We start from the raw sequence: 12,672 nt of genomic DNA, 5'->3' as shown, positions 1-12,672 counted from the left end.
CACCCAGCATCCACACACTGAACCCAACAACCAAAATTAGACCAAAGCATTAAGCCTCCTGGAAGGCTAGACTATTATCTGCCACAGGCAAAGAGTAGGGGGGACCAAGGTGCACCAGTGCCTAGAGGCCCCAACCAGGAACAGTGACTCAGATCCCTGCAATTGGCTAAGTGCCCCTATCATCTCAAAAGAGAAGTTTTCTCTCTCTGCTTCCCCCTCTACATCCTGCTGGGTGCTGCAAGAATATGGGGATGGTGAGGTGTGTCTGCTACTCCATGCCTTTCACAGACTCCATTCTTTTTGCTCCTTCTTCCTAGTTAATAGTTTCAGTGCTGCTGCTGGAAACTCTCCCAAGCAACAGCACGCTAAAACTAACCAGATTCCTGTCAGTTTCACTTTGGCAACAGATTCTGGTCACTTCTCATTACTGTATCTGGTGAAAATCTGTGCTATAATAGAGGTACTGGAGAAGTGGGTGTCAGGCCTAGGAAGACATCTGTGCATCACTTTACACTCAGTTCACATTTGAAAGTTTTCTGCATGACTGAGAGCTAAAAACTTTGGACTTGATTCTCATTTACTCTAAGGCCGCTGTACACAACTCTGGCAGAGTAAAGTGACCTTAAAGCTAATGTAATGCCTTAGTTTAGATGAGAATCTGACCTTTTATTTTTTTTTTAAATGAAGGTTCAGATTTTGAAGAAATTGATGGCACTTGCCCAGAGTGAGAGAGATTTTTCTGAGCAAGTGGATTTCCCAGGCCATGACCATCAGGATCACTTCATTTGTAATGATTAACACAGTCGAACCAAGGGCTCCAGATGCAGAAGGTGCCACTTTTTAAAAGAAAAGTCTTGTCCTTTCTTCTTCAGCATATCCGAGTGGGATGGGAGCAGTTGCTTACAACAATTGCTAGAACCATCAATGAAGTGGAAAATCAGATTCTGACCCGTGATGCCAAAGGAATCAGCCAGGAGCAGATGAATGAATTCCGGGCCTCCTTTAACCATTTTGACAGGGTAAGTCTGTGCCCCCTGCAGCTCAGTGGGCCACCTGCTTCTTCATAGGCGTGGCATAGCATTAGAAACCAAACAGCCCCTGCAGTAGAGTTAGCCACAGAGTAGACCTTTCATTCTTGTGCTTAGAGGACCAGGCCTCATGAGCTGCCAGCCCTGTGGAGATTGTCAGGTAATCCTGTCCACATTAGGCTAGTCTGTTTGTCATGCCGAAACAGGAAGTTTGTCTGGAATGCAAGTTTCCTGACTGAGCTAAGACACGGGAAAGTCAGCCAACATATTTAGAAAATAGACTATAGGCACCCATCCCCTCTCCTCTGGAGGTCCCTCACTTAAGTGCTACATACAGTATAACAAAACATAAATAAATGCAGAGCCAACAGCAAATACAATTATAAAATAAGCCCACGATAAATTCAACCATCATCCTGCCAACAGCTCTCTCATTTACATCTAGGGGAGATCAGCTGGCGTGCTTCCATGAATCTGAACAGCCACACTGTCACCCAGAGAGAGGCACTCCCAAAACCATTTAGGGTTCTGTAGGTTCCACGTTAACACCTTGAATGCCACCCATAGACCTACTGGCAACCAATACAGATCCCAGAGCAATGGTGTATACGTATGCGCCTGACACTTGCTAAGCCTGTGACAGCATTCTGTGCTAGCTTCAGTTTCTGAGTGGTCGCAAGATAAAACCCCATTACTGCAGTCTAATTTCAAGGAGAAGCCATCTCCAGATGACCAAATAATGGCCATGCTGACTCCTCTCACGTTGTTGAAGGTGCATTCAGATAATGACCCTCCTTTCTAGTGTTCCCAAGTGTACCGTGTACATCCTAGCTTTCCATCCACGTAAACAGGCCTTCCATTTACATCTGAGATGCAAGAGAGGGAGGTTACAGTGGTAACAGGGAAAATATGGTTGCCTCATCCTCAATTATTTCTTCTGTTGGGAAGCTTTAATACTGATTGTAAACACCAAACTGAAAAAAATTGACTTTTTTTTTTAAAGAGGGAGTCAGCTGAAGCTGGCCCTGCATACCTACCCTGAGTTTCCTTCTCCTGCCAGTGTGGCATGTCAAAATGATGAGGACTGCAGGCAGGAAGCCCTCAGTGCTGCCCTGCAGCTAAGTTCTGCTTTTCAAATTGGGATTCTCAATTTTGTGTGTAAACCTTGGTGATGAACACTTCCCACCCCACAGTGTTTAGTGATGCTGAGCTAAAAGGAGTGCAGCTGTGGTGAAATGTTCTGCTGGGCTTTGTGGCTGGCCTCCAATAGGCTCTCTTGTGAGGAAGTTCACGTTTACCATGAGGTCCTCTCAAAACACAGAGGAAGGGGAGTGTGATAAATGAATACTGTATCCATCGTTGGTAGATCCCTCTGCGTAATAGCAAAGATAGCTGCTATATAAAGTCAGGGGCGCACTTCAGAGAACTCAGCCAGTCACAACTCTGCTTTCATATACAGAGCTCAGAAATATAGGGGTGGCAGCGCTTCCCTGAGCTTCAGCTGTTTTTTCCTGATGTGTTCTTGGAATGCCAGGACTGTTCAGGAGCACACAAGATACTCCACCAGCTAAGCTTCACGGAATCATTGCCAGGCATACCTACCCTAGCCTACCACTTTATTGGGGTATCTGACTTTTGACAGCAAGAACAGTAAGGTGATAGTGTTTGCTACCCACTGTGTCTGTCTGCTTCCCTGCACTCTGGGTTACTGTTGAAATGCAGGACTTCTGGCATTACTGGGTAAAAGAATAGCTATGTCAGAGACTGATCTGGAAAAAGTAGATTTTAAAGCTTGCTAGTGTTAACAATTCTTGTTCAAACGCTGTCAAGATGTGATCAAGTTCTCTAAGAAGCTACTGTTTTGAGAGCATTTTTAGCACATCCTGAAATGTCATTGTGGTATCTAACTTTGTGCACTTTTTATTTTTCTTCCCTGTCTTTTTATCTGCATGTCATTCTTTCTCTACCTCTCTCCTCTCCTCACCCACTGCATGGTGCATCTGTTTGTTGTCTTTTCACCTGCCCTTGATCTCCTCTTTACCTCTCTTTTACCTGCCCCACACTACCACCCTGCTGGCACTGCATGTCCTGTTGCCTGGCACACCGCATAACCAGGATCACTCCGGCACACTTGGCCCTGAGGAATTCAAAGCCTGCCTCATCAGCTTGGGTTACGATATTGGAAACGATGCACAGGTACTGAATGCTAGTGGTGAATGCAGCGAGAAGTTGAACTATAAGGAAATAACAGTTTTCTCCTTTCTTTTCTTTTTTTGTTTTAATCCTTCTGTCATTGTTGTTCTCATGTTTTACTGTTCATGTATCTCTGTTCCATCCCACGTTTGCTCTTTTACTTAATGAATTTTCATATCTGCCCCTTTTAATTACCTTCATTTATTGTCTTGGGAGAATTCTTTTTATATCTACCTATTCCATTTACTTGTTTCACTTAAATTTCCCTGTCGTCTTCTCTTTGTGTATTTGTCTCATTTGATATCTTCATGCTTCATTGTTTTTTTTAATATTCGTGTCCTATATAAAAACTATTTGATTTCCAACTGAATCATTCCAACTGAATCATCACTGCTTCATGGTTTTTCAAACCACCTTTATTGTATTGTTTTTCATTGTCCAATAATTCCTGTCCCTTTTTCCCAAATCCATTCTTTGTAATATCTCCTGTGGGTTCATCTCTTCCTCGACTGGTTTCCATTTTCTCTCTCTTGGTTTCTTCTATCCTTGCATCACTCCCTGTAGAAGAAGACTGGCATGATGGATTCTGAAGATTTCAGAGCCTGCCTTATCTCCATGGGTTACAATATGGTAACGTAGAGCCCTTCTGTCACTCATGTTCACAATGATTCATATGAACTTCTGCAGAGGGGAAGGGCACACATTTGTAATGAGTCAAGGTAAAAGCTACCTTAATTCCTAGGACTCTCAGAAATGGAAACTAAATGTTGAAATGATTGTGTGTATGTGTGCATTTAAATCTTCATCTTACAGCTCTAGCTGGAGGGAAGAATGGGAGGGTTATGTCCAGTTCTGATCTGTGTAGAGTGAGAACTGATTTGGAAAACTGCATGGCTTATAAACTGGAAGAAGCAAGAACCAGCTCATGTTGGTGTGTTCACTGTTTACATACAGCAACATGTAACCTCTCCAGCAATAAGTAACAGTGGGATTCCAATGGAAGTCTTCATGACAGCCTGATGAATGAGTGAATGCTGTTGTTACCAATAAATATTGAAACAAAACTGTTTATACGGGAAGTGTTTTTGCTAAATTCTCAACGTGCATGTCCGTGTACGTACGTATGTACGTGTGTGTACACACTCTGTAAAATACTGTAGCACTTATAAATAAATAAATCCAACTAAAATTCAGGCTTTAAGCTTCTGGTGCCCAAAAGTGAGACTAGAATGGACAGTCCGTAAACTGTGTCCACCCCCCCACACACCTGGGTGTGCTACAAGGGTATTTGCTTCAAGCTTCTTCCTAAGGCCAGTTATGACTCTAGGATCCTGATATCCCTTTGTAAAGCTTTCAGTGGTAATGTGGAAGCAAGTCTTTCAGCAGATATAAATCTTAATCTCCATTGATAACATTACTGAGATCAGCTTTTTCCAACCAACGAAAGATATTTAGACTAGAAACAGTGCAATTAGAATGCGTTCCTGGTAGCTGTCTCCCTTTCCTCTCCTGTCTTATCCCTTCCCACTATGATCAGTGAAATACTCCTTTATTCCAGTCCCCTGCTGCCTGTTCATGCAGGCTAGAGTCCTGTTTGTAGCGTTCTCATAGCTTTTTCCATAGTAAATAGATTACAGTGTTCAGGACAACACAGCATTAGGCTGACTTTGTTGACAGAAGAATCATAATGGGGAGAACTTCTGCAGGCAAAACCTATTGGTACTAATCTTCTCTAAGAGGAGAAGAGAATCACACAAGAAGTTTAAATAATGCCCTTAATAACCTTGCTGCCGCAAATGTTAGGCAAAGCAATCTTCCAGTGTAACCTACTTCTCAGCCCAGTATAAATACAAACTCCTTTAGTCTGGTGTACAAGGCCACATCAGTTAACCTTTGACCAAATGCTTTAAAGATCGGGTATGTTACTATTTCATGTTGATTTGCACTGAGTTGCCTGAAGGTTTCACTCTTGCTCCCAGACAGAGATTGGGATCTACCCCTTCATCCTCATACAGGGGGGAAAAATGGTACAAGAGATCAGAATAGATGCTCTTAAGAACAACAGAGAAAATTAAGAAGCATAAGGTCTTAGCTTCCATGTCAAAACAATATACAGTGAAAGAACCCATGGGTCTAAAGGCACTACCCGGGGGTGCTGCTCTGTCAGGCCTCTCCAAAGCATATAAGTCTCTGATTTCTGATGCCTTTTTGGTAAGGATGAGCTTAAAACTATTAAGATCCTAGAGAAGGGCAACAGGTATGATGAGAAGTAAAAGGGAAGTAAGAGATTCCAGAGAAGAAATTAAAGACTAAGGCCAATTTCAAATCTGGCTGCCCAGAATTAGGTTCTGAATCCATGTTTCGGTTCCTAAATAAATTATCTGATTTTCAGAGGGCCCTGTTATACAGAATTGCATCATTCTGTGCATTATAAGGACCTTTATATCTTGAAGCATCCATACTATTAGCCGCTGTTGGAGACATCATACTAAACTAGAAAGACTACTGCTCTGTTCTGGTTTGACAGCTAATGTAGGGTAGCAGTTTTGTGGGACTAGGATGGCATTGTTCCAGAGCATTGTTGAAAATACCTAACTCCAAGGGGAAAATGAACATTTTTTAAAAAAGATCAGCTAGGAGAACTTGTTGGTGAATGTGTTTGTGAGATTGATTTGAAGCTTTATTTTCTTTGCTATGAGATTGGGATCATTTAGAAACATTCCAGTCTCATTATTTCACCTCCTAGATGCCATCATTTGTGCGAACTGGATTTTCATTCTGATCAATAGTCTGTTGACCTGTTGCTGACTCTCTTGTTATCTAGGGAGAAGCAGAGTTTGCCCGCATCATGAGCATTGTAGATCCCAACCGCTTGGGTGTAGTGACATTCCAGGCCTTTATCGACTTCATGTCCCGGGAAACAGCAGATACTGATACTGCTGACCAGGTCATGGCTTCCTTCAAGATTCTGGCTGGAGACAAGGTGAGTTTAGACTTTCGAAGGGAAACTAATGCTACTTTTACATAAAAAAGAAAACTCTGGCTCAGGAGTGGCCGAACTGATGTGAAGAGACAGGCAGTATAATTCCTCAGAGGTGAACAATGAAACACTCCGCAGTCATGTGTAAATCTCTGCTTCCCGACCAACTCTAATGCACAAAGTAAATATTAAACAAGAAACCAATGTAGCTAATATTTCAACACAAAAGTGTCTCTTGGAGCCAAAAATGTTTACTACCTTGAAGTAAAACACATTTCTACAAAAGTTGGAAGTCATGGACAGAAAAGGAACCAGTATCAATCACTAATGTCAGCTGATGTTTCTTATACACACACAATCACTACAAATTAGCAGCGCAATTTCCTTATCTTAACTTAAACAGTTTGGAGCCATGATACTAAAGTGCATGATTAAATTCAATAAACACAGTACTGATCAATTGTGTTTTGATTAATCTTGAAAAAGCTGAATTACTGGACATCTACAAGTTCAAGTAGTTTTTTCACGTGACAATTTACAATGACGTGTAAGTGTATGTCTTACGTAATCAGTATCAGATTTTCATTGATTTGAGGATAACCTCGATCAGTTAACAAATGATTTTCAAATATCTACCTTTTAACCATATTATTACAAATACTATATGATAGACAGGAAAACTCTCACATTTTGGCACCTGAGGCGGGGAGCTCAAATGACGCCCCCATGCCCCCTGACTTGGGCCAAAACTTCGAAAGGTCCCAATTCTGCCTTCTTCCTGATATTCCTATTCTACTCCTCTCATGGTACTGCTCTGCTACCTAACCCAATAAAGGAGAACTAACAACTTAAAATGCCTTGTTCAAAAATTTTAAGTAACACTTAAGTTACATTTGGTGTTGAAAGTTTTCTTGTCTGCATAGTAAACACTGGCATTTTTATCTGTTTGAATAATCAAAGTGGTGCTTTCCGTGCCTTCTTGGTTGCAAAGATTGGAACTGCTTCCTGCTGAAGGTCCACAGTCTGGGCCAGCTCATGCTCTGTTGAGATGGTTGCAAGGCCGACCAGCCTCTCCTGTGTCCTTGTGGAGAGTAGATGTGTGTTTATTAACTTCAGCTTGGAGAAGCTGCATTCTCCACTGGCAGCTGTTACAGGAAGTGTTAGAAGTATGCACAGAGCAACAAAAGCATTTGGAAAGAGGGCGGTCATCTTATTTGTACACATATATTCCAGAACAGCCTTTGGAGTTGATCCTGCTAAAATGTATCTTGAAAGGGCTTTCAGTTCATCACCTAAATCACTCGCATCAATATCACGCATGTCATCATGTGTCAACAGTGTCTCTAGAGCCCTGCATTGCTGGTGTAGGTCTTCTTCAGGTACAGTGAGGCGTTTTGGAATATCATACAACATCCCAAATATACTGCTGTGTTCCTTGAGCTGCATGATACGTTCTTCAACTGACTGTATTGCACAATCTAGCACTTGGTTAAAGAATTCAACTTGGAATTGTTGTTTGGGGTCTCTTATGGGATTATCCCGTGCCTCATAATCAAAATGACGTCTTCTTCAGTGACTCTTGTATTCTTGAATGGGTGGGAAAATAGCTTCAGTGTGAAGTTCCTCTGCCAACTTCTGTGCACTCTTCAGAACGTTTTGAAATCCCTCATCTGACCGGAAAGACTGTAGGTATGACTTTGCTTTGTCCAGTTCTTCCATTGCTCCAGATAGATCAAGGTCAACACCTTGGTGTCTCTTGCTCACAACATTTATTTCAAACAGTATGTCATGCCACAACACTAAGCCACACAGAAATGTGAAGTTATGTATGTTTCTGGTGATTCCATTTCCTTCTGCCACTGTTCTCCCATGAACAGTTCCTGTCATAGCATTGTCCTCCGTATTGGCAACTAGGACATCCTCTATCTTCCCAATTTGGTGTTTGATAGGCTTTATCGCCTCCACTCGACTTTCCCATCATGTGGCACTCAGTGGTTTCAGTGTCAGAAGGATGTTCCCAGATGTTGCTTCAAAATTTGCCATCGATGAGTTGATTCAGAGGGAAATACATAGATTCTTTGAATTGCGTTTAAAAAATTCAGCAGCCTCACTAGAAGCTGATGCTGCATCACTGACCACCAAGTTCAATGAATGAGAACTGCATGGGACACAAAAAGCTTGAGGGTTTAACTCTCGCATCCGTGTCTGCACTCCTCTGTTCTTTCCTCTCATGTTGGCACCATTATTGTAGCCCTGACCTCTCATGTCAGCTATCGCAATTCCCATATCTTCCAGCTTTTTAAGAAGCACATTTGTCAAACTAGCTCCTGTAGTATCATCAATGCCAATAAATTCTAGAAAATGCTCTGACAGTCACCCATTGTAGGGACATTTTCACTAGGTTCTTTTGTTGTCACAAAACGCACCATTAAAGTCATTTGTTCCGTATAACTGATGTCAGGTGTGCAGTCCAGAATAACAGAGCAATATCTTGCTGATTTCAGATCTGCCACAATCTTCTGTTTGACTTTTGTTGCCAGTAACTCTGTAATCTCATTTTGAATTGTTTTTCTAAGGTAGTGGTGTGTGTACATTTCTTGGGTGGTGACTCTTCTTAGATGCTCCTGGAGTACAGCATCAAACTCAGCCATCAGCTCCATAATTTTAAGGAAGTTTCCATTGTTTGGCACATACAGCTGATCCGAAGTGCCACGCAGTGCTAGGTTTTGGGTAGCAAGCATTCTCACAATGGCAATGAGCCTTTTCAGAACATTTTGCCAATAAAGACTCTGATGCAATCTTCTCTTGGTGCTGATCATCTATGGTGGCCTTTAACCTTAGTCTCATCTCAAGCTCTTTCCACCTATGGAATGCTCTCTGGTGATTTGCTGCCTTCTCATGGCATGCCAGATTTCTAGCCAGATTTTTCCAGTCCTTTGTTCCTGTAGACCCCAGTGTTGCTGGAACATGAGACTGGAAGAGTTTGCAACAAAAACTGTATGCAGCATTCTGGGTTTTTGAGCACATAAGCCATGGCCTCTCCACTGTGTCACCATTGGAGATTTCACGTCAGTAATGTGTTGGATGGAGACTTCATGTTCCCCAAAGACAATGAAAATAGAAGTTTTTCACTTGCTGTGGCCTATGCAGTACAAGGAAGTCCCTCAGGCTACTGCTCAAGTGGGTCCACAGTCCTGGATCATCTAGACTTAAGGAACTAAACTCAGCAGCAGCTGTTTCTTGCGCCTCCACCACACTCTTCTCTGATCTACACTTTTCTTCAGGAATGTGCATGGTTAGATCCATTTGAGATGAAGATATGGATGCTGCAGTAGTTGCCAGGTCACCTGCACTCTGACTAACTGGAAGATCCGGCATCTCCTCACTACTCACATCCTCACCGGGGCCAGAAGGTTCACCATGAACATTTGTGTCCATGTATCTCAGGAAAGCTCCTTCCTGCTTAGATAGAAAAGCTTCCTTTGCTTTCTCTTTTTCTGAATGCTGCCCCAGAGGGGCGTTTTCTTCTTTCACTCATGATTGCTGTTCTGTGCCAGCTATAGTGGCTCTCAACACTCAGTTGAAGGGGACAAATAAGCAGGCTGGTAGCAGGGCCTGACTGAGGGAAGATATCGGCGTCTTAAGGGCCTAACTGGCTCCTACTACTTCAGTCGATTGCCTTTTCTCCTCAAGTGGGTTCAGAGAAGCAGCAGGAAACAGGAAACTCCCTGAGAAGCTGGTGTTAATCAGTCCAGGCTCCTGGAGGTGCTAGAGAGGTACATAAGAGGCTCCTCCTCCTCTCTCTCCCTACAACTCCAGCTGCTTTCTGTTGTTCCCTCTCACCTTTTCTCCTGCCTGCCTGTTATGTCTCTTGTGCCCTCCTTCCTCCAGCACAGCACTCCACGATCTCCGTGCATCTAGAGCAGGGAGAATCCATATGCACCAGCAGCAGACACAATTTTCTACACTCTGGGTCCTAGCAGCACCCCTCCACAGTCTGGCACCTGAGGCAGCCCCCTCAGTTTGCCTCCTGGTAAGGCCAGCCCTGACTCCCAGAACCAGGATAGATTATAACTTCTCTAGATTTGGTTAATCAGTGGAATGAATGTACCAACAAATCATAAATTTTTCTTTTTCTTGCATAAAATCACTGGCAATTCCTTAAATTAGCTAATGAAATAAATTTAATCTTAATATATGCCAATAATTTCTAATAATTTTGGTGATCTGTTTTGAAATATGACAATATGTAGTAAAAATATTGGAATACCATGTGAACTGAAATCTCAGATTTTAATGAATTATCCTAGTTTGAGTACATTTTTCATGTTTCGTTAATGATTTAACTATAATCTCTATGTATAAACCTCCTATTTCATCCATCTTTTATTACACATTCTCTGTGATCAGGGTATATCTCCTGTCTCAACAGTTGTGTAGTAAATTCCTAATTATTTCCACAGGATGAAAATTACGATGTAAATAACATTATCTGTAGTTTTGCGATAGAGTATTAAATTTAAACTTGATTACTGTGTAGTTCCAAAAAAGGATAATTATCAATATTAATTTGTTTTAAAAGTTATACTAAAATACTTTTTGATTCACATTGCACTAAGAAGGTAATCCTCCCTCAAACTCCATTCATGAACATAAAAGCAGAACACTTAATGAACGAATTGGGAAGTCAAAGGACAGAAAACCTCTGACATCTAAATATCTTTTAGATGCTTCTAAATAAAATTGTCCATGAGTCAGTTAGCTACAGAGAACTTAAGGGCCTAACTGGCTCCTACTACTTCAGTCGACTGCCTGTTCTCCTCAAGTGGGTTCAGGGAAGCAGCAGGAAACGGAAGCTCCCTGCTTAGCTCACGTTCAACGAACTGATATCTTCTATCCAGAATGTGAATTGGTGATGGGCCAGACTAGCTTCAGTGTGTTTACATTTCCAATAGCCAAACCTAGCTGGAGGTTTACTTCCTTTTGAGAAATATCCATAGGAATAGTGGGGCGTAGGAAAAGCAAGGAGAGTGGAGGGAGAAAACTATGAAAAAAATAAAAATTCTTTGGTAGACAATGTTGTCTGCTGCCTGTGCTGATATAATTTACCAGCACCAGTAGGAACTAATTCGTTGCCTTGTGGATGCCATGTTTCTCTGGAGAATGAGTCATTGAGGCCACATTTTGAAGCCTTAAAATCAACTTCTAGGGCGCAATACAGCACTCATCTTTTCAGTGCTTGTTAACGAGGGACTGGAGGTAACGAACAATTTCTGCTTCTTCCCATTCACCTTAAACAAGAACCACACCATCAGCAAGACAGCAGGCAGTCTGACACTGACAACCTCCCTTCTCTCCCACACAACCACTCCGGGCCTTCCAGGGCTTTTCTCCCAATATAATCTCTTGCTCCATTGCTGGTCCCTGGCCAAATTCCAACTAGAGTATTGCATTCTGCCTTCCTGCATGCCCAGTGTGCCTTCAATGGGATACAGTATTCTTAATTTACTGTCTTAAACTGTAGCACAGTTGCCCCACTGCACCCCTGAGCATCAGGACTGATTTGTAGAGTACTTTCTAAGTAGCACCACTTGCTGGAAATAATTACTTGTCTCTTGTTGTTTTCGCAGAACTACATCACTGTGGATGAATTACGACGGGAACTGCCTCCTGATCAAGCTGAATATTGCATTGCTAGGATGGCACCATACAGTGGGCCTGATGCTGTACCTGGTGCCCTGGACTATATGTCCTTCTCCACAGCGCTCTATGGCGAAAGTGACCTTTAACCTCTTCCTTTCTCCACACAACATATTTCCCACCCTCTCTCCCGTCCAAGCGCACTCTTCTTTCTGTATGCAAAGCAGCTTCTGCTGCGCCTTCTTTTATTTTGTGTCTCCGTTTTTGCTTCAGATAACAGATCATGTTTATAAGGGGGGACACTGAAATGACCGTCTACCTTGCCCTTGAAATGACAGTTTACAAAATTATTTTCTGCAAAAAAAAAAAGTTACATTTAAAAATAGACATATTTTATTATAGAAAAACAGGTATTTTTCTCCATCAAATTAAAACAAAGAGAAAATTTAAAAATATTGCACCAAATGTTTTGTGTTGTGACATAGGAAATTGAGCACAGTGTTACATTCCATTCTCCTTTACAAAAATTAAATAGAAAGGGGGGGGGGAAAAAAAGGAAGCCACCTGTACTGTTAACTTTTCCATTTGCATATGTCTTTTTATCATGTTTATCTTGGGATGGGGAAGGGGGGGTCAGACACGCAAGTGCATGTGTTTGCTGGTTCACTCATTTCATGAAAATATTTTATGATAAACTTTTGAAATTGCTGTGTTTTCTAGGGAAAAAATAATGTACACAGCTCATGTTTTCATATTTAATTAAAAATTTTCAATATGCCTCCTATGTTTCAGTGCACAACTTTTTGTTGTTGCTGAGAGTTGTCTGGTTTC

The 12,672-nt window shown here is 41.9% G+C and overlaps 1 protein-coding gene across 8 annotated transcripts in view; it reads left to right on the top strand.

Moving 5' to 3' along the window:
- Window positions 1-12,351, top strand: part of ACTN1 (actinin alpha 1) — a 137,882-nt gene extending 125,531 nt beyond the window's left edge. For 2 of the 8 annotated variants that reach the window (XM_074955533.1, XM_074955532.1), the window contains exons 18-21: window positions 873-1,019; window positions 3,786-3,851; window positions 6,046-6,204; window positions 11,832-12,350. In XM_074955533.1, the coding sequence (XP_074811634.1) occupies window positions 873-1,019; window positions 3,786-3,851; window positions 6,046-6,204; window positions 11,832-11,990 (531 nt within the window). In that variant the 3' untranslated portion in view covers window positions 11,991-12,350. Of the gene's footprint in view, window positions 1-872; window positions 1,020-3,143; window positions 3,225-3,785; window positions 3,852-6,045; window positions 6,205-11,831 lie in introns of all 8 variants that reach the window. The other 6 variants (XM_074955534.1, XM_074955535.1, XM_074955537.1 and 3 more) reach the window with 5 other exon arrangements.
- The last annotated feature ends 321 nt before the right edge of the window (window positions 12,352-12,672 follow it).

This window comes from Natator depressus, chromosome 6 (assembly GCF_965152275.1).
Source record: "Natator depressus isolate rNatDep1 chromosome 6, rNatDep2.hap1, whole genome shotgun sequence".
Classification (NCBI taxonomy): Eukaryota; Metazoa; Chordata; order Testudines; family Cheloniidae; genus Natator; species Natator depressus.
Note: the sequence above shows the minus strand (reverse complement) of the source record. Positions and strands in the feature narration are given on the sequence as shown.